Source organism: Equus caballus, unplaced genomic scaffold (assembly GCF_041296265.1).
Source record: "Equus caballus isolate H_3958 breed thoroughbred unplaced genomic scaffold, TB-T2T haplotype1-0000016, whole genome shotgun sequence".
NCBI classification, from domain to species: Eukaryota; Metazoa; Chordata; class Mammalia; order Perissodactyla; family Equidae; genus Equus; species Equus caballus.
In genome coordinates, this window is record NW_027222391.1 from 12,590,601 (window position 1) to 12,611,534 (window position 20,934).

At 51.2% G+C, this 20,934-nt stretch overlaps 1 protein-coding gene and 1 pseudogene across 1 annotated transcript in view; one reads left to right on the forward strand and one right to left on the reverse strand.

Annotated features, from left to right (window-relative positions):
- The window catches only part of LOC138922851 (heparan sulfate glucosamine 3-O-sulfotransferase 4-like), a 28,734-nt pseudogene extending 24,502 nt beyond the window's left edge, over positions 1–4,232 (forward strand).
- Positions 4,233–8,276: 4,044 nt separating this feature from the next.
- Positions 8,277–20,934, reverse strand: part of LOC138922852 (odorant-binding protein 2b-like) — a 64,749-nt gene continuing 52,091 nt past the window's right edge. Inside the window, exons 2-6 of the mRNA XM_070259310.1 lie at positions 10,655–10,725; positions 9,985–10,095; positions 9,214–9,315; positions 8,874–8,900; positions 8,277–8,464 (exon numbers count right to left, since the gene is read on the reverse strand). Coding sequence (XP_070115411.1) covers positions 8,875–8,900; positions 9,214–9,315; positions 9,985–10,095; positions 10,655–10,725 — 310 coding nt within the window. The 3' untranslated portion in view covers positions 8,277–8,464; position 8,874. The remainder of the gene's footprint in view (positions 8,465–8,873; positions 8,901–9,213; positions 9,316–9,984; positions 10,096–10,654; positions 10,726–20,934) is intronic.

Below are 20,934 nucleotides of genomic sequence, written 5' to 3' on the forward strand. Positions count from 1 at the left end.
TGCCCAGGATGGTGTAAACAACACCCAGCACATGTGGTAGGCTGAATGGAATGAGCTAACGGAACAGTCAATGCCCTGACTAGCCCCACTTCCCCCTGAGGAACAGAGCATTTTGCCTCTCACTAAGTGACTTTCACAATTCCCCCATAAGGCCTAGTCTAAGGACACATAATTCTTGTCTTGCTGACAGTTCCCAACAGGATCCTAGAGAGGCTGTTGGTGTGCTATGGAGAATACCCCAAACCTCTTCCTTGCCCATCTCGCTTACAGAGTTGAGCTGCCAGGTGAGTCCACCAGGGGCCCCACTGGGTACAAGAGGATGACAATGGCTGCCCCTGGCCCATTTGCCCACCTGTCTTGTAGACAAGAGGCCTCTGTTCTTTGTCTCAGCAGAAGCCAGTCCAGAGCTCGCACTCTGGGCTCAGAGATCCCCAGTGCCTATCAGTCTATTCACCTTCCAGCTCATGTGAGAACTGTGAAGCCTCCACTTCCTCAAATACCCACAGCACTGGGCTTTTGCGGGTTGTGAATGAGAGAAGGCAAGTAAAGCATTACCCAGGGAACCACACTGTAATTAGTTCTTAGTACATGGTGGTGACTCTCCCTTATTTTCATTAACACCACCACCATCTTTATCGTGTGAAGTGTCCTAGAAACACCAGCACATTAATAATTAGAAGACATAGGACCTATATGGCAGGCCACTGCCTGGCTCCAATGTGCAGGTAGGAGATGAGGCCTGTTTCCAGTACCCCAGGATTGGTATTGGGGAGCTCAGGGGTGGGACGAGAGGGAGGGACACCCCCATGTTGTGCGTTCTGAATTCCAAAAACCTTGAAGTTCATTCTGAAGCCGAAGGGTGGCAGGGATGGCATCACTTTACTCTGGTGATATCAATGGTTCCTGCTCAGCACTTTGTATACCATTTTCCTGAAAGCTTGGGAAAAAAGATGTCGGTAATAAGGGCTTTATGGAGAAAAATGTAACAAGATTGAAGGGACTGAGCCCAGATGTCTTTAAAATGACTAATATCAGAGCAGATGTCCATAGCTCAGGAAAGTGGGCTGTGAAGTCAGGTGAAACAAGGAAAGAGATCATATGGTTGATGGAGATACGAGAGGCAAACAGCAAGTTGTCCCTCCACTTGAGTCTGCCGTCCCATCGCGTCAGCTGAGGAAGCTGACACTAGTGGGAAATGTCCGATGAGATTTCCACAGAAACTGCGAAGACCCTAATATCCTGAAGGGGAGGGGCTGTTGATGAGCTCATTGAGAGGAGAACTGTGAAAGGACCACAACCTTGTCAGAATTGGACATCTCCCCAATCCAGAATAAGGAAGGGACGAGAAAGGAAGAGCAGTAGATGGAGCAGATGTGCATAGAGCTCACAGTGATGCTCAATTGGATTAGACTCACTTACCTTAGAAGTGTCCAAGTGTGCCTTGGCAATCGTTGCCTCATAGGTATTCATTCATCCATCCATCTAGCCATCCATCCATCCATCCATCTATCCACCATCCATCGTGCACACATCCACAAGCCATCCATCCACCATTTATTCATCCATTCATCTATCCCTCATCTGTTCATCCATTCATTCACCATCCATCCATTATCCATCCATCCATCATCCTTCCATCCATCTAGCCATTCATCCATTCATCCATCCATCCATCCATCCACCTGTTTATCCACCATGCATCCCTCATCTATCCATCCATCCAGTCGTCTACTCATCTATACACTATCCAGCCAGGCAGCCATCATCCATCCCTCCTCCCACTATCCATTCAAAATCCTGTCATTTATCCCCCATCCATGCAACATCTATCCATCCTTCCATACATTGATCTATCTATCCATCTACTCATCTATCCACTATCCATCCATCACCCACCTAACCACCATCCATCCATCCACCCACCATCCATCCACCATCCTTCCATCCTTTCACCATACATTCACTACCTACTATCAATCCATCCACCTACTATCCACCCACCATCCTTCAGTCCTTCCATCAACCATCCACTATCCATTCATCCACCCACCCACCCACTATCCATTTATTCACCATCTCTCTATCCATTTACTAGGTAATTTGGGAACATAGGATAAAAATTATTATGACTGTGTTGCCGGCCCTTCCTCTGCCCTGACACTATTGAGGGCTCCAGATCCTCTAAACCATTACCATTGTCAAGCTCTGTCCCCTGAAATCAAGTGCAGTTTTGTTCCGATGATGAGCACACATACTCATGCTATTCCCAAGATCTTGGACATGGCCACCCACCAGGATCTGGTTTCCCAGCACCAGCTCCTGCCTCATCCCTGTGTCTTCTGCGGCTCACGTTCCTTGAGAGGCTGAGGTTAAATCTCAGGACTGAATGAAACAATCCTTTCATGGGTGAGGGAGAGGGAAGATCCAGACATGGGCATATACCAGAGAAAAGGCAAAGAGAGGGGGCCACTTGTCTCCTCAGGCCCAGGTGGACAAGAGTTAGGCTGGAAAGCTGACAATCACCCAGAGAGGAAAGGTGGACATGGGGAGACAAATGGGCAGAGAGGGGGAAGAAACGCTGGACTCTTTAGTGGGAGGTGAGGTGTTAGGGAGGCCTGGAGCCCAAGGCCGAGTGTCAGGGCGGTCCAGGTCACAAAAATACCAAGAAGAGGCACAGAGGGGTCCCAGGGAGGTGAGGCTGTGATGGTCCCCGTGTAGGGACTGGGAACTTGGTGTCATCTAGATATTTGCAGACCTCAAATATTGTTTCAACAGCACTATGGATTTTGGAAATTTATAACATGTTTGATAATAATGTGTTTGACTTTTAATATTGACCACAGTGTAGTACCTTGCAAAATATAAGCACATAATAGGGACAACATTCTTCACATTAATAGGTAGACTTAAAATATGCAAAGTTCCTTCCAAACCATGACTTTGCTGAAGAAACTACATCTTAGAAAGGCTACCTGACTTGCCCATAATTTCACCAGAAGTAAGGGGTTGGCAGGGACCTATGGTGGATGAAAATCTGTCCAAGGCCTCACTGAACTGCCCACTCAGGCAGTGGTCAGGAAGATGCTCTGCTCTCCCCGGGAGACATCACCAAAGACACGAGAGGAAACTCTGGCCCAAGCTCACCTGATGCTCAGAATAACAGAATTGAGACTCTAAGCCAGTGAAGGTGGCTGACCTGGGGCCTGTACAGGCCAACTGCTCATCCCTACTGATATTCTCACCTCACCTTTTCAGTGTGGGTGGGAATAAACTGGGTCCCCTCTTCTCATAGCACAGAGAGCAGACTTAGCCATGCTTTCAGGAGGGAGGGCTGCATGGCCCAGTGGGAGCCCCTATATCTGTTCCCTGCTCACCTGGCCTGCCAGCTGCCCTTTTATCCTCTGGCTTAGGCTGACCTGGAGACAGGATCCTGCCACTCCCTGACCTTCATAAAGGCCCTTCAAGTTTGCCGTGTAGTTGGTGATTATATTGTTTGGATCCTGTGAATGGATGTTCTTAAATTTTTGTAATTAGCCATCATTACTCTTGGGTTTGATTCCTTCTGAAAAAAACATATCTGGAAGGGAGAATGTCATCAGAATGGGAAGTAGTAAACATCTGCATTGAGAGTTAGCAAGATAAACAATGGCTTCCTTGTGTGTATCCTCCACCTCGCCTTGGCCTTTATTGTACGAGCCCCAGGGATCCTCGACAAGCCCCGTCCCTCGAGCATCCCTGGGAGAGTTGGTCCAGTCCAGGCTACAGATCCCACCTTGGAGCTGACGTCCCCTCACCTCCCCTTTCCCGCCAGACCTCCTGAACTCCAAGCAAAGCATCCAGCCCGCTCTAAACATCCCCACAAGGATGCCCACGGCTCCCATTGCAGTTGCCTTTCTCCCTGCAGGCGGAATTGATCTCCTTCCTCTCAAATGTACCCTGGCTCCTGTGTTCTGTATTCTCATCACTGCTCCCAGTGAGACCCTGGGAGACCTCACTGACCCTCTGTACCCTTCACTTCTGTTCCCCACACCACCTGGGGCCTTGCTCAGATGCATGCCCGCAGTCCACCTCCTCCCTCTGCTGCTGCTGCCCCTTTCCTACCTCGAGACTTGGAAGTATTGGGATGAGATCTCTGACTGAAATATCCTGAGTGGCCTCTGCTTTCCCTGTCCCTCATTCCTCCTCCATTTTGCTCCCAGAACTTTCCACCAAATGCAAATGGCATCATCTTGTCCCTGTGGATGTGTGCTTAAGTGTGTGTGTGCATGTATGTGTATCTGCATATGTGTCTGTCTGTCTATGTGTGCATTCGTGTATGCATTTGTACACAAATTTACATGTTCATTTGTGCACATGTATATCCGTATGTAGACATGTACACACGTGTGCACATGCACGTGTGTATATGTCTCTCTGTGTGCATAATAGTCTCTGTGTATCTGTCTGAGTGTGTGCATGTGCACAATTGCGTATGTGTCTCTCTGTGTTTACATTGTGCAGCAAGTGTGTCTGTAGTGTGTGTGTGTGTGTGTGTGGTAAGGAGAAGGCTCCACAACATTCCCACTGCTACCCGGTACAGTTCTTGCTGAAAAGGGTGGAGGGACCTATGGTGAATGGAAACCTGTCCAAGGCCTCACTGAGGTCCCCACTCCACTAGAGGGCAGGAAGATGCTCTGCTGTGCCTGGGAGATGTCACCAAGGACACAAGAGAAAACTCTGGCCCAGGTCCATGTGGGGCTCAGAATAACAGGACTGAGACCCTAACCAAGTGCGGGTAGGTATCCAGTTCCTGCTCCAAAGGATTCATGATTCCACCTTCACCAGGCCCCAGAACCCTCCAGCCCTGGCCATGTTGCTCCTCTGCTGGACGTTCATCACCGCTGATGGTGGTCCCGACAAAGGTCAGGTTTGACTATTCACAGTAGTCAAAGGGTGGAAACAACCCTGATGTCCACCAGCTGAAGAATGGATGACCAAATGCGATCTATCCAAGCAATGGGATCTCATTCACTCATAAAGCAAATGAAGTTCTGACACAGCTGCAACGTGGATGGACCTTGGAAACGTGATACTGGGTGGAAGAAGGCAGACACCAAAGGCCACATATTGCAGGATTCCATTTATGAGAATGTTCAGAGTTGGCAAATCTAGGGAGATAGGAAGTAGATTAGTGATTGCCAGGGGTCACAGAAGAGGGAGGAATGAGAAGTGACTGCTAAAGCCTGAGGAATCTTTATGGGGTGATGAAAATATTCTGGAATTAGTGACGGGGGTGAGGGTGAGGTTGTGCCTCTCAGGAGGAGATGGCAGGAGTTGTGTGGAGTTTCTGAACTTGATGTGGAGCGAAAGTGCAGTGGTCAGTGATGGTAGCTGGCCAAGTGGCCTAGGCAATCCCCACCTGTGGCCTGGGTCCCCTCGAGGCTGACCCTAGAAGGGGTGAGTTGAGGTCAGTGAGCCCCCACAGAGGCAGCTCCTCGGCAGTGGGGAGTCATTTCCTTCTGCTGAGTTGCACAGCAGGGCCTTTTAAGTGCAGAGCTGACCTGAACTGGGTCCCTCGGGAGGAGACCAGCCTGATTCCTGCTCTAGATGGTTCTTCCCAACCCCTTCTTAACTAGAGGTCAGGGGTCGAGTGCTCATCTGTGCAGACGTGGTGCTCCCATGTGTGGTGAGCATGAGTAGACATACGCTGCCCTCCAACCAGCAAGTAAACAGGAACAACTGGGTCATCCATCTGGGCCCCACTGAGATGGAGGGGGTCTCAGGGTGTGTGGCATAGAGAAGCAACTACTGAAGGGTGGCTGTGTGGGTCAGTCTGGCCCTAGGACCAGCTACAGTGGGTCAGGGGCTGTGGTTTGACCGCTGTTTTCTCTCTTCTGAGTGTCCTCTTGAAAGGAGGATTCCCAGGACCTGGAGGAGCTGCTCCCTAAAGGTGAGCAGAGGTGTTTACATGCGCTCAGGACATGACAGGTGGGCTATAGTGTCCACGCAGGGTGACGCTCTGAGCCCCTGCAGGAGAGAGCCTGCCAGTGAGCTGCAAGGATGACAGTTGGCTAAAGACACCAGTGGCAGCACCCCAGGACCGAGCCCATTGGGAGTTTGGGGAGGAGAGTGCTGAGCTGGTCTTTCCACCATGCAGGCTCCTCCATGGGCAGCCATGGCTCCCAACTCCCCGCTGGGCCAGCTCGGCTCCTTGGAGAGTCTCCTGCCTCATTTGGCTTCCTCCCTCCTGATCTTTCTCAGGTATCAACCCCAAGGCCCCTCTTGCTCTCTTACCCGGCTCAGTGGCCAATTCTCAGAGGAACCAACTGAGCAAGAAATCAGGTAAACAAGCCAGAGGAGAAAGGGAGAAATAGAAGGGTCCTGTCTGTAGGAACGATGAACTCTATGTGGGGTCCGCTTCTTACTCTTCGTTCTGTCTGTCCACCCATTGCTTTGAGGCCACGACAGCTAGGACCTCAGACCTGGACCTGTTTGGGGTGGTTTCATTTCAGGGATGCTCCTTGGGCTCCACCCAGAATGAAGTCCACGTGGGGAGTAAAGCATGGTGGTTTGACCGCAGGGACTTGAGTCCCCAGGATGCCAGCTGCCTCTCTGAGAAAGTCTGTGGTCTTCCTGGGGTCCATACAGGGTCCTGTCCCATGGGAAGTGTGGTTTGCAGGATTCGGTTAAGATTCCACTTGTTCTGCCCCATCTTGCCCATGAAGGCCCTCCCCGGACACCAGGCCCTCCAGGGTCCAGGAATCCACTGAAAACCACTGCCCAGCACAGACCAGGCACCTGGACAGCCTGCAGGCAGGGCCAAGGCTGTTGTGGTGCAGACAGTGCTGGGGCAGGTACTGGACTTGGATTCCCAGACCAAAGAAAAGACTTCATGTAGGAATTCTGTTGCCCCCCAATTAGGAAGACAGACCCTGAAAATCGGCTCTGTATGAGCCCATGGGCTGGGCACAGGGATTCTTGAGCTCTGCCCACTTGTTCTCCAGCTGGAGGGATGTGCCCTGGGGAAGTTCTGCTGAGGATTGTCACCTGTCAGGTCTTAGCATCCCTACCCCAAGTCTTAACCCCTCGACCCTTGAGGACCCTGAACCCTGACCCTGGCCATCTCACAGCCCCTTCTCTGCACAGACCCCTGGGGCTGCCACATCAGAGGGACACCGCTGCTTAGGGGCAGGTCAGCACCAGGTGGACAAATGGCACAGGGTCCTGGAATCCCAGGACACGGGCCTGCGTGCACAGAGTCTTCCACCGACTCCCTCCTCCCAGGCTCCTGCCTTGATGGCCTCGTGCCATTGCAGGGACAGTGGTATAAGAACTGTCATCCTTATGGAAGCTGAAAAAACAAAGCCAAGGCAGTTGTAACCTGTGATTGCCTGGCCCCCTGGGCACCGCCTCAACCTGTGGGGGCTTGCACCATGCAGGGACTCCCTACCTAGTATTTCGTTGTCAAGGAAGGAACCTACAAGTACCAGGGTGCCAGAAGTCTGCATCTGGGGCCTGCTGTGTTCAGGAGAGGCCCAGGGATGCTCGCCATCCCACCGGGGACCTTGGGCCTGTGACTTGGGAAGGTGCACTGACCCTGCATGAAGGGAGCTCCAGGCACCCCCCTGTCTCTAGGGAAGCTGGGCTGCATTCACCTCTCCTACCACAAGCAAGGAGACCCTGACCTCAGTTGGCTGGCTGTCACTGCAAAGCCCCAGGGTGATTTGGGAAACCATAGTGATGACATTACAATTGTGAACAAGGTCCCTCTTGAAGTGGCTCCCTCCCCAGGGGCAGTGCATGTGTCCAGCCAGGCCTAGGGGGAAGGGGCAGGAGCAGAGTCCCACCCAGGCTGGGATTCCAGGGTCCTGCTGTCCCCATCCTGATGGCCTTTGGAAGCCTGGTCTCCTGCCTGCACCCTCAAAGGCAGCCTCCCAGCACTCCTGTCACCACATCTAGGCAGTTGGGAATCAGGGGGCCAGGTGATCCCCACCTGCACACATGTCATCACCTCTGGGCTGTATCCGACCCTGTTATCTTCACATCCCTTCTCCCCCACCACGTGACCACCCAGAACCTGAGCTTCTTGGGTGTCAGACCTGTCCCCCATTAGACCCTTGGTCAGAGCTGTAGCACCCATCCCTCGGCCTGGACCCTAATGCCCATTGGATTGGTCCAACTTTCAAGGAGAATGCAGACATAGATGGGTCCTCCTGTCCTGCCTTCTCTGGCTTGCCCACTTCCTCCCAGTTCCCAGCCCACGCGAGGGACCCCCACAGACAGGCAGAGTCACCAGGAACTGCTGAAGCTCTTTATGTGGAACTAGGAGAGGGGATGCATGGCTGGGGGAGGAAGGGGAGTCAAGGTAACTGGAGGGGCAGAGCAGGTCAGGCTCTAGAGGCAGGGGCTCCTTCCATGGCCTGCAGGACAGAGGGTCTTGATGGTGCTGCCCTGGGGCTGCTGTGGGGTGCTGATGTCCCCTGCCCTAGAAAGAAGGGAGAGGGTCAGTGAATCCAGGACAGGGGAGGGGAGGGGGGGCAGGTGTGGGGTTCTCAGGGGTGGCAGTGTTGGGGGCATATGTAATGCTCTCAGGGCTGCTGCATGGAGGGCAGGCTCCCACTTCCACCAGGTGCATGGGTGTGGTGGAGGACAGACCCTGGCCCATTGGTCCCAAGTTACAGAGACAGAGAAAAAAAGGAGTCCCTAAATGTCCCAGGAATGATGTTCGGGGACAGACATCCCAAGTAAGGATCAAATCCCAGAAAGGATCTCAGAGCAGACAAGGCTCTGCCTGGCTCACATGGAGTCCCTCTTGTCTCCACCTTGGGGGTGCCTTGGTGACTCCTGACGTTCCTTTGAACCCAGGACTCTTGTTTGCTTCAAGGGTCACTTACCCTAGTCACTTTCAGGAATGCAGCTTTCTGTAGAAACCAAGGAAAATTCAGCAATGAGAAGAGACCCTAGCCAAGGGCCCAGACCCCATCAAGCTGCAGCTCTGACACCAATAGCAGAGACCCGGAGTGGGGCCCTTGTGCCCCTGTGACACAACACAGCGCTGATGTCTCCCCCATGGCGGGGGGCAGGGGAAGGGGCGAGGAAGGTCATGGGGGACACAGAGGGACTTGAAGGGCACAGTGGGACACGAGGAATCTGTTGGGGACACAGGGAGGGACATAGGGGACAAAGGGACATGCAGAGTGGACACAGGGAACCTGGGCAGAGTTGTCCTCTTACCTGTCTGGACAGGCATGATGATGATGTCCTGTGGCAATCCCTTGCGCTCTGTGAATTTCTTAAATTCTTCCAGGGCTTCCAGGCTCATGTCGGGATTTCTACCTGTAGGAGAGGTGACCAGGTGAGCCTCAGGTTCAGGAAGCAGACCCCAAGAGGAGACAGTGCCTCCTAGCACTTGGGGGGCTTTGTCCTGTAATGGCTGAGGCTGAGATGGAGGGTTCCCCCGAAAGTGGATACAGAGTAGGCCCAGAGGAGACAGGCCACCACCCAGGTGAGAGGTTCCTGTGAAGGAGGATAGCCAGGGAGACACTCCGAGACACTGAGGGCCCCTGGGGTCCCAGGCCCACTCAAAACCGATCTGCAGGGTCACACCCCTGACCTGGAAGAAGCTGATGGCCTGGAGGAATTGTGATGCTCTCTGGCCAGAAAATTCTTGGACTTCACCCCACTCTGGAGGGTCATTGCTCCAAGAAGACCTCTGTCAGCAACAGTGCACTCCCCAATGCTGACCTGGCCTCACGCCCCAGACCCCAAGAGATGGGACTTAGCAGCTGCGTCCATATCCCCTTGGTGAGAAGTCAGGTCACTGAGGGAGTTTGGACTGGACACCCCAGGGCAGCAAATTGTGCCAGGCCCCCAAAGACAGAAGCAGGGTGTTCGTATTCCCCAGAATCAGGACTGAAGCCAGTTCCACTGACTTCTAGAAGCAGAGCCTGTGGGGGTGGGTCAGGAGAGGTGGATCTCTGAGGACCTGGGGCAGCAGCCTCTTACCCACGAGTTTTGCCATGCGGATTGCTTTCCCTCCGAGCTGGCCCTCGCAGTAGAAGATGCGGTGGTCCTTTACTGGCAAGTCCAGGATGTACATGTGCCTCTTTCCCCCAACTGCAGACAGACATAGAGAAAATTGGTCTTTAGTGTCTTCATTCCTGCAGAAAATATTTGAGACATTAGGGAACATTTTGGAACGTTTCAGTTTCTCGGCCACCTTAGCTCTACTGACTGCCCCGTAATCCAGGTGCCCAAGCTGGTCCAGTGCCCAGGACACACTGCTGCTCAGAACCATGGACCACACTCTGGAGAGGGAGACTCTTCATGAGGAAGGTTCCAACCCAAGCAGTGGAGTCACCAGAGGCCAGAAGACATCAGAGGCTGGGGCTCTTTCCTTTGTTCACCCAGCACCTGCCCCGCCCTGCATCCTCATCCTCAACCCTTGGTTCTCTGCAAGCTGAATTGCTAGGACCATCCAGAGGGAGGGTTTGGTACTGTCATCCTTGCTGTGGAGAAACCTTTCCAATGTCAGGACAAGGAGACTCCTGGGAAGGGAGTGGCTAGCTGCTCCTGGGAGGGGACAGGGCAGGGACTGCCCGGCAGCAGGCAGCCTCAGGGGAAGGGGAGGCCTGGGCTCTGGCAGGGAATGTGGCACAGCCTGGTCTGGACTCACAGGCGCTATATCTGCCAGGCTCCTCGGTTTGGTGCATCACAACTCGCTTCTCGTGGCACTGGCCCCCCTTCCTGGAAAACGGGAGGCAGAGGGGAAGGCTGTCAGGAAACACACTCGAGCCAACCTGAGCTCACCTGGCACATGGGCCTCTGCCCTGGTGTCCCCACGAGTTCCATTGTCATCCCCACAGTCTGGACTCTCTCCTTTCTATGTCAGGGGGACATTCATTTTACCCACATCCCAAAGTGGGATGGGAAGAGGCACAAAGAGGGGCTGCTCTGGGCCACCTCGCAGCCTGGGGAGAGGGAGGAGGAGGGGAGAGCAGCACCCTTGGGAGGCAACACTCACATGAAGGTGCCCATGGCCTCCAAGTTTCCATCATCCAGGGCAGTGACTGTCAAGGGGGACACCTTCTTGGGCCTTTTCTCCTTAGGCAGGTCCTTGTCAGCCACCACGGCCTTCACATACCATGTCCCTATGATCTGAGCAGGGTGGGGGCCATGAGTCCAGCACGGACATAGCCCAGAATCTCCTCCTCACCCCACTACCCCCATCCTCTGTGCATGGGCTGCAGCCATCACCAGACATCCCCAGCACCCCAGGTGCTGTCCTCCAAAGGCTGGCTGGGTCCCGTACATCCACACCCTGTGCTCTGTTAGAACCAGCCCAGCACTCAGGGCTCCCGACCCTAAACAGAGGCAGGGGGTCTCTCACCCCATGAGTCTCTTCTCTGCTGAGACCGGGCCCTGGCCCTGGATGAGTCTATACTCCACAGGGTCCTCAGTGCCTCTGGGTTCCCAAAGTGTCAGACCAACAGTCCCTATGCTGAACCCACTCCCCTGCTTCAGCCTCTGGGCCCAAGGAGGAGCGCTGTCTGCAGACACAAGAACAGAGCCTCCTGCTCCTCTGACCACACTCTGCAGGGAGCACAGGGTCAGAACTTCGACCTTGAATGACACCTCCTAACACAAGGCCCCTGGTCACTGCTGGCCAACAGGTAGTCACCGCCTTTCCCCCATACCTCTCTTCCCGCCCTTCCCTGGGCTCACATTCTCGTTCTCTGAGGGGAAGAACAGAGGGTCCTGGGCCTGCAGGGCTGTGATCAGGCCAAGCGTGATGGTCAGGAACAGAACCTTCATCTCCAGGGGTCTGTGCTCACAGCCGCCGGCAGGTCACTGGGGTCTGGAGGAGGCTGTGCGAGTCCTCACAGCGCTGCCCTTTATACCCAGCTCGGCTCCTGCCCATGAACACTTGGCACTGGCCACACCCTTCCCACCTAGCATCCTGGCAATTCTGCATCAGGGGAGGTGGACTGTCATTATTGTTGGAATCTGATGAGTGACAATTAAGTGCCACCCACAGAATAAAAGACACATAATACCATCCCTTTTTCCTGCCTTCCAGGGTGCTTACTCCAAGTGAGCCATCTGGATGAGGACATTATCAGAAGGGGCAGGGGTGCGTGTCTGCACTCCCAGTCATGGAGGGAAGGCCAAGGGCTTCCTTACACCCCCGCCCATCCCCCTCCCCCAGGATCCCAGGGCTGGATCTTCCGCCAGTTCTCTGGTAACTGGCCTCTCACTGCTGAGGGGAGAGGGACTGAGCTTTACAACTACAGAGACAGGGTGTGCAATCAGCTGATTCCCACAGGGTCCCCAGAGTCCGAGCTCTCTCCTGCCCTGGGGCCCCTGCATTTGCTCGTCCTGGGCCTGGGCCCCTCAGGCCACCTCTTCCTGGCATTTGGGGCACTATTTTGTGTCTCAGGATCAGTTTAAATATCACCTCCTCAGAGGGGCCTCCCCAGGCCACAGGAGGGAGCGATCTGGCTGTGCCACCCCCTTCATTTGGGACCCCCAGGCCAGGCTGTGTTTCCCGGAGAGCACTCATTACTCTCTGGATTGTCTGCTCATTTCTCCCCATGAGTGTTCAGTGCCCATCTTCTCTGTTAGAATTAAGTTCCCCAAAGGGAAAGGCTTGATTCCCGGGTCTCATGAGTTCGATGGCCTGTAGGGAGGAGCTCCATCCACGTGCTAGGTGCTCTTGGTCGTTCGTTCATTCAAGAATAAACCAGTTACTGAATCTCTCTGAGCCTCAGAGGATTCCGCCCCGACAGGGGCACCCACAACTTCGATCACTTTGGATCTTTGTAAGGCTCTGCTGAGTGGGCCTGCGAAGACCCAGCTCCCCTGACATGTACAAGGCTCAATGAATGAGGGCTCCTCCCTCCTTCTGCCTGGAGTGGGGCCAGGGACCAGGATCCATCAGAGCCTGTCCAAACCCCTAATACTGCAAGTTGCTTACATTCATTCTTCTAAAACCCCGACTCTCCAAAATGCTTTCACCTCCCTCCTCAGCTTTGACTGCCTCATGTACCATAAGACAGGCCTCACATCTCCTTCCCTTTGGATAAATGGGCCGAGTGAGGCACAAACAGGCCACGAGGGGCCTGTGCTCTGAGTTCATGGTTGAGCACACTTGGGCACCTGGCTCTGCTGGTCTCAGTCCTGGCTGCCTTCTGAGCAAGAATTTGGCCTTCTCCCTCCCTGACCCTGTACTTCCTGGGCTTGAATCATCTCCGCTGAGACCCACAGCTGACGTAGACCCTGTACACAGGTGCTACGGCCACACAAGGGCAGCTTTGTGACTCTCTGGCAGAAGATTGGACACCACTGCCGATTGCACACCCCCAAGTACTCACTAAATAACAATAATTAGCCCGCTCTAATAACCCCTGGGGGATTGTACTGAGGGTGCTGGCACGATCCAGTAATCAACTGCCAACTTGGAAGGTGCTGCTGAGCAGAAAACCTTCCGTCCTGGGAGTAGGAAAGGGCGAGGCCAGTGCACTTTAGGACCAGAGATTAGTAAACATGCTGGAGTCTCTGTGTCAATGGGAGAGCTTTTCCTCTGTCCTGTTCTTGTTGACTGTACCCCAGAGACCTTGATTTCCCTCATTATATGGAGTCACTGATCTAAGCATCTTATGACATTGACAAATTTAATTCCATCCTTGAAAAAGATGATGGAACACCACGTAGGGGTCGTTGGGAGGACAGGGCTGCCCCCATGAACCCTATGCTTAGTGCAATTGGAGATTTCCAGGGGCTGCCCGTCGTCCACCATCTTGTGCTGTGCCACCTCAGGTGAACTCTACAGAGCTTTCCAATTGTGTGGTGTTTTTTTGGATACTGGATGTGTTCAACTGGTGGTAGACACCACTGGGAGAACAGTGGCAGGAGGGGAGACCTATCTCCGCCCCCCAGTACACAATGGCCTGAGGCGTTTCTTTGGATGGCTGCATCCCGTTATGATGGGAGACCATTATACCACCCACACCATGATGACTGCGTCTACTCCACAGCTGTAGCTCTTATCACTTCTGGTGACACCTCTCACAACCTCTCCTTTGAATCTCAGAGTGGTCACAGCTCCTCACAGCTGCTACTTCCCAGATGTCTCACTAAGGGGGACAATGTCTGGGCCTTCCTTGGCATACGGGAACAAGAAGGTTTTCATGGCGCTACCAAACAATCACCAAGACCAGAGGGCTTGCTGGCTGGGATAGGTGGGCATGTAGAAGGGGTAGGAGAGGAGGCAGGATGGCTGCAAATTAAAGCCCCCAGACCACCCGGAAAGCTGGGACTGCAGCTTGTTTCTACTAACCATCTCCTGTCATTATTTTAGAGATTGTGGCTGGTTACTACCCTGAAGCCTCAGTTCCATAATTCACCAGAACAGATTTGGTTTGGAGCATGAGTGCATCAGTGCAGTGCAAGGGGTGGACTATGGTTGACAGTGCTGATGGCCCACCCCCTCAGCCCACTGCACCTGTAGTTCCTGCACACTGAGAGGGTCACAGCTTCCCAACCCAATGCCTGCATCCTCTGTTCCCCTATGCTTCCTATGCACACATGGTGACACTAGAAGTGCAGGTGAATTCACCTACCAAGTCAGTAGAGATGGTAACTGATGGGCTAATAGTCCTCAGCTCTTTGTTCCCCTGGGACAGTCTTGAGATGGTTCCACCCTATGTCTCAGAGAATCTTCAGGAAGAGTGAGTCCCAGTTGCCCACAATAGTGACCATCTCATTGGCATACCCTTTATTGGATTTTCTACCTTCCCCATCTCACTTGATCTCAGACTTCTCCTCCTGGAACTGTGAGAGAATGAATGTTTATGTTTTAGCCACCTGGCTTATAGCACTGTTTACAGCAGCCTTAGGAAACGAATACAAGCCTTTACATATTAATGATTATAGCAAATGTACATAGACTAACCATGCAAACTAAACGACAGGGATTGGCAGAGTAGATTAAAAACCATGATACAACCATATGCTGTCTTCAAAAAACTTACTAGAAATATAACAATAGGGGTAAGTTGGAAGTAAAAGCATGGAAAACATAAACAAAATAAATCAGTGAATTATGTTACCAGTTATCAAGGGATTGCCTCTGTAATACAACATCAATGTGTTGCCCTCCATTGTTTGCTCTGCAATAATGGAGCTGGACCCAGTAGGCATTTCTCTTTTGCACCTGGCAGGGGTTAAGCTTTGCTAGCAGAAGGCTTAGGGCAAAGGGGCTTCCTTCCTGGTTCCAGGGTGCTTCCAGGTTTTTTCATTTTCTTTCTCCTCGTGTACAACCAGCAGTGGCACAATCTGGGGATGTCCACAGGCACTCACCCACAGTGGGTGATCGACAGTGGAATCAGTGGATCCCCTTGGATAGCTTCCTAGGGGGATTGAGTGGCACCCCCACAAGTGGAATCCCGGTGAGTCCTGTAGGTGTCATAACCTCAGCCCACCTGCCCCTGGCAGGGGACAGAACTTTGGCACTTGCCACTGTCCGCCTACATTTCCCTACCCGCTGAACGCTGCTCTGACCATGGACCAGCTCTGGCCCTTGGCAACCGGCAAACTCCTCCACCATCCCTGAACTGCAGCCACACCTTCTCCGACAAAGTCTGAACCCGGCCTTGCAGAAGTGGACCCCTCCCACAATTGTTTCTTTCTTAGCTACTCTACTGTAATTCTGGGCTATTCTCTATAGTTCTCTTTACACTTTTATACTTAATTTTTCCTTATAGAAACTATTCCTGCTCAATCTTTTGTATAGTTTCTGTGTCCTGATTGAACATTGATTCACATAATTACATATTATTTTAAAAGATGATAAGTGCTATGGGGAGAAATCTAAGTGGAACAAGTTGTTTAAGGAGTGTCAGGACAAGGGGATAGTTTTATTTTAAATGGCATGGTTGTGACAAGCCTCACCAAGGTGACATTTGAACACAGAATTAAAGATAATGAAGGAAATGAACCATGAAATCAACAGGTGGAAGAGAATTCCAGGTGGAAGGAACATAGAGTTCAAGTCTTTGGGTAGAAGAGTGCCTGGCATGCACCAGGGACATAATGGAGGGCAGAGGGACTGGAGAGATTAATACAGGGAAAGAGTGGCCAGAGATGAGGTCAGAGAGAGGGTGGGACCGATTCAGTTGGGCTTGTAGGCCATGATAAGGACCTTAACTTTTACTCTGAGAGTAATAGAAAGCCTCTGGTGAGATTTTACAACGAATTTGACTTCTGGTTTTAAAACATCACTCCAGTTGCTGCATTGAGGATAAATTTGTGGGGCAAAAATAGAGGCAGAGAAACTACTTTGAAAGGTGCTGCAATAATCCAGTCCAGAACGATGGTGCAATGAGGCCTACCAGCCATCAGGGAGTAACAGGGTGTGGAATTACATACCCACAGCAAACAAAGAGAAAACTGGTCAGAATAAATGAAATGATTTCTTCACTAATGGCTGGTCTACATATGTATTGTTGGAAAGTCCACAAGGCCAGAAAAAAAAAATCCTTTGTATAAAGAATGATTCCAAGGAACTGTAAGTCACACCACACCCAACACACACAGATTCTAGAATTAGTTGACATGCCAAGAAAATCGCAAAGGAATAGTCTTTCAACAAGCAGTGTTGGGATAACTGCATATCCACATGTGAAAGAATTAAGTTGACCCCCTACCTCACACCGTATGCAATACTTAAGTCAAAATGGATCAGGAATGTAAATGTAGGATCTAAAACTACAAAACCCCTAGAAGAAAATGTACAACTAAACTTCATGGCCTTGGATTAGGCAATGGTTTCTTACATATGACGCCCAAAGTACAAGCGACTAAAGGGAAAATAGGTCAATTGAACTTCATCAAAAGTAAAACTTTTGTGCATCAAAGGACATGGTCAAGGAAGTGGAAAGACAACCCACAGAAGGGGAGAACATATTTGCACATCTTTACATATCTGATAAGGGTCTACCGTTGAGTACATATAATATACTCTTGCAACTCAATGATAAAAATACAAATAGCTCAATTGTAAATGGGTAATGCATTTGGATAAGCATTGCTCCAGATTAATATGCAAATGGCCAATAAGTACAGGTAAAGATGCTCCCCATTATCAGTTGTTAGGGAAATGCAAATCAGTACCAGAATGAGATATCACGTTACACACACCAGGATGACTATAATAAAAAAGTCAAATAATACCAAGTGTTGGTGAGGATATGGAGAATTTGGAACCCTCACTCATTCGCTGCTTGCCAGTGGGAATGTGAAAAGGTAGAGTTGCTCAGGAAAATAGTTTGGCAGTTTACACTGATGAATAGCTCAACAAAAGTGATATATGAATACAATGGAATATTATTCAGCTGTAAAAAGGAATGAGGTATTGATACCTGGTACAACATGGATGAACCTTGAAAACATTATGCAAAATGAAAGAAGCCAGACCCAAAATACCACCTGTTGTGTGATTGCATTTATAGGAAATGTCCAGAATAGGCAAATCCAGAAGGACAGAAAGTAGATTAATGAATGCCAGTGGCTGGGGGGAAGGAAGTATGGAGTATGACTGCTAATGGGTATGAGGAACCTTTTTATGGTAATGAACATATTCTGGAATTAGCATCGATGATTGCACAACCTTGTGAATATATTAAAAACCACTGAATTATACGCTTTTTAAAACTTAAGATTATTTTTTAGAGCAGTCTTAAGTTCACAGCAAAATTGAGGGGAAAGCACAGAAATTATTCATGTGCCCCCTGCCTCCACACATGCATGGCTTCCCCCATTTTCAACATGTCCCACAAGAGTGGTAAATGTGTTATGATTGATAAGCCTACATTAGCACATCATACTCACCCCAAGTCCATAGTTTACCTTAACGTTCACTCTTGGCCTTGTTCATTCTATAACTCTGGACAAGAGAATAAGATGTATCCATCTTTAGGCTATCATACAGAGTATTTTCAATGCCTTAAAAATCCTCTGTGCTCTGCAGATTCACCCCTCTTCCTGCCCTCATCAATCTTCAGCAACCACTTAGGCATTTGTTCAGATCTTTCACTCATTGATTAATGAGGTTGTTTGTTTCCTTATTATTCAGTTTTAAGTGTTCTCTATGCATTTCCTATATCAGTCCTTTATGAGATGTGTTTTTGCAAATATTTTACCGTAGTCTGTTACTTATCTTCTCAATCCCTTGTTATCATCTTTCACAGAGCAGAAACTTTTTACTTTTAATGAAGTCCAATTTATCCATTTCTCATGGATTGTGCCTTGAGTTGTGTCTAAAAAATCATCAACATACCCAAGGTTATCTTGGTTTTCTCCTATGTTATCTTCTAAGAGTTTTGGAGTTTTCCATTTTACATTTAGATGCATGATCTATATTGAGTTAATTTTTGTGAAGGGTGTAAGATCTGTGTCCAGATTCATATTTTTGCAGGTGGATGTCCATTGTTCCAGCAGCATTGATTGAAGATCTGATCTTGGCTCCAGTGTATTGCCTTTGCTCCTTTGTCAATTCTCAGTTGACTATATTCCTGTGGGTTTATTTCTAGACTCTCTATTCTGTTCTATTGATTGATTTGTCGTTTCTTTCACCAATATCACACTGTTTTGATTACTGTAGCTTTCTAGTAAGTCTTGAAGTCAAGTAGTTTCCAACTTTGTTCTTCTCATTCAACATTGTGTTCTCTATTCAGAGTGAATTATACACTTTAAAATGGTGAATTTTTTGGTATGGAAATTAATATATAAATAAAACATATTTAAATCAACTCCTCAGAGAAACCTCCCCAGGCCACACTATGGAAGATGCTACCCCACGGCACTCCCTGCACTTCTGTCTCTGTCACTCCCCTGGCAGTGTCTATTGAGGACACATCTCTCCCTAGGGTTACCCTGCTCCTTGACTGCAACCCTGGTGATGATCAATTTTCCCATGGAGTAGGCTTGGTGATGGCTGTCACCAAAGATGTCCACATCCTAGTCCCCAGAGCCTGTATATGTGTTACCTTCATGGTAAAAGTCGCTATCCCAGTGGGATTAAGTGAAGGATCTTCAAATGGAAAGTTACCAACCTCTGTGGGCATCTGGAACTTCCAGGACCCCACACACCTGAGTGTAGACAAGGGCTAGAGGAGAGAGGCCACAGTGTCTCCTGTATAAATTAGGATGCTTGAAGTCAGTGATCCACATGACTGCAAAGTGTCTGTAGGCTTTGGCTCTCCATCAATGACCCACTACGCTCCAAGACCCTGGGATAATGCTTCCCAGACCTTGCAGGCCTGTGGATTAGGGAGAGGTTCAGGGGCTTTGGTGGATGAGGATTGGGCTAGAGAAGGACATGCCAGAGCACCGTGCAGCAAGGCCAAAGTAGAAGGAAAGATGGTTTTTGTTGGGGTGCTCTTTTGGAAGTCGAGGTGAGTCATTGTCCTAGCTGAGGCAAGGATGCCTCGTGAGTGAAGATGACGCCGATGAATGAATACATGGGCGGGGGGAAGGAAGCTTCCAAAGCCCCTCATACTGTCCTTGGTGTCGTAGGTCCCACCGAGAACCTACAGAGCCACCGTCTTGAGAAGCCCCAGTAGAGGTGAATGTGTGGTTTTGTGCTGTCCCTGCCGTGGCTTCTGTCCAGTACTGGCCACTGGGGGGAACCTCCAGTGTCAGGGGGGCCCACTGAGCTGTGCTGGAGCAACTGAACAAAGGAGGAGTCATGTGGAAGTCACGCTGCCCATCCCCCCGCCTCAGAACCCGCTTGCACCTCCTATTACTAGCGTTCGTCTCCACCATTGCAGCAGGTCAAAAGCAGGAAGGAGAAACCGAAGATCCCCCTGTTTACTCATCGAGCAGCTGTGTGCCAAGCCCTCACCCTGGGCCAGGAGCCCTGGTCGGCCCTGGGGTGGTGCTAAAAAGTGCCTAGTGGTCCCTGAGCCCCAGGAGCTCAGTCTGGAGGGAGACGGGCAAAAGCACCACATCCGAGACATGTGAAAGAGAAGAGCATGAACTGGAACGACAAGAAAGAGTGTCCTGCAGGGAGGGCTGGGGTCTCACAGGGTAGGAGAGTATGAAAGGCCTCCCCGGGGTGACATTGGCTGTGAGCAGAGTGACAGGAGGAGCCAGCCCTGCACATGCCGGGAGCAGTGTGCCAGGGAGAGGGCACTGCTGGTGCAGAGACATGCAGGCCTAAGTGAGTTTGCCAGAGGAGGTTGGAAAGGCTGGCAGTGTGGCTGCAGAGAGCCTGGAGGAGAGCGGAGGGAGGAGGGCAGGCCAGACCCAGGGCCTGGGAGGCAGCGCGAGGGATCTGCTCCTCCTGGACTCCATTGCTCCCAACCCTGCACCTCTCAACTACAAATACTGACGATCTCGCCATCTCTGTGGGCCACGGACGCCAGCACCGCTGAGCTGGAGTCTCTGCCTCCTGGCGTCTTGCAGGTTGGGGCTGTGGCCTCAACTGAGGCTGTGCTAGGGTGAGATTTGCTATGGAGATCACTCCCGTGGGCGTGGTCATGATCAGCTTCACTGAGAGCTGAGCTCCTTTCTCCCTGTTGGCCAGGGCATGCCCCTGGTTCATCCCTATGTGGCCTCTACATAGGGGAGCTCAGGACATCCATGCATGGTCCCCAGGTCCATGGGTAAGAGAGACTGAGAGAGAGAGAGAAACAAAGGGAGAGAGAGAAGGAGGGAACACAAGAGCGGGAGGAAGTGGGAAGGACAGCCTGGGGAATGAGATCTGGAGGGCTGATCTATCGCTTGTGCTGTGCTCTGTCGGTCAGAGGCCAGTCCCTGCCCACTGAGCGGCTCCACAGGGGTGTGTCGGACAGGCAGTGACATGCATGCCTGCCAGGGCCACACTGACCGTGAGTGGAGTGTCCCGCGGTGAAAGGCTCGCTTCCTCCCTGGGCTCGTCCTGGGCTGAGCTCC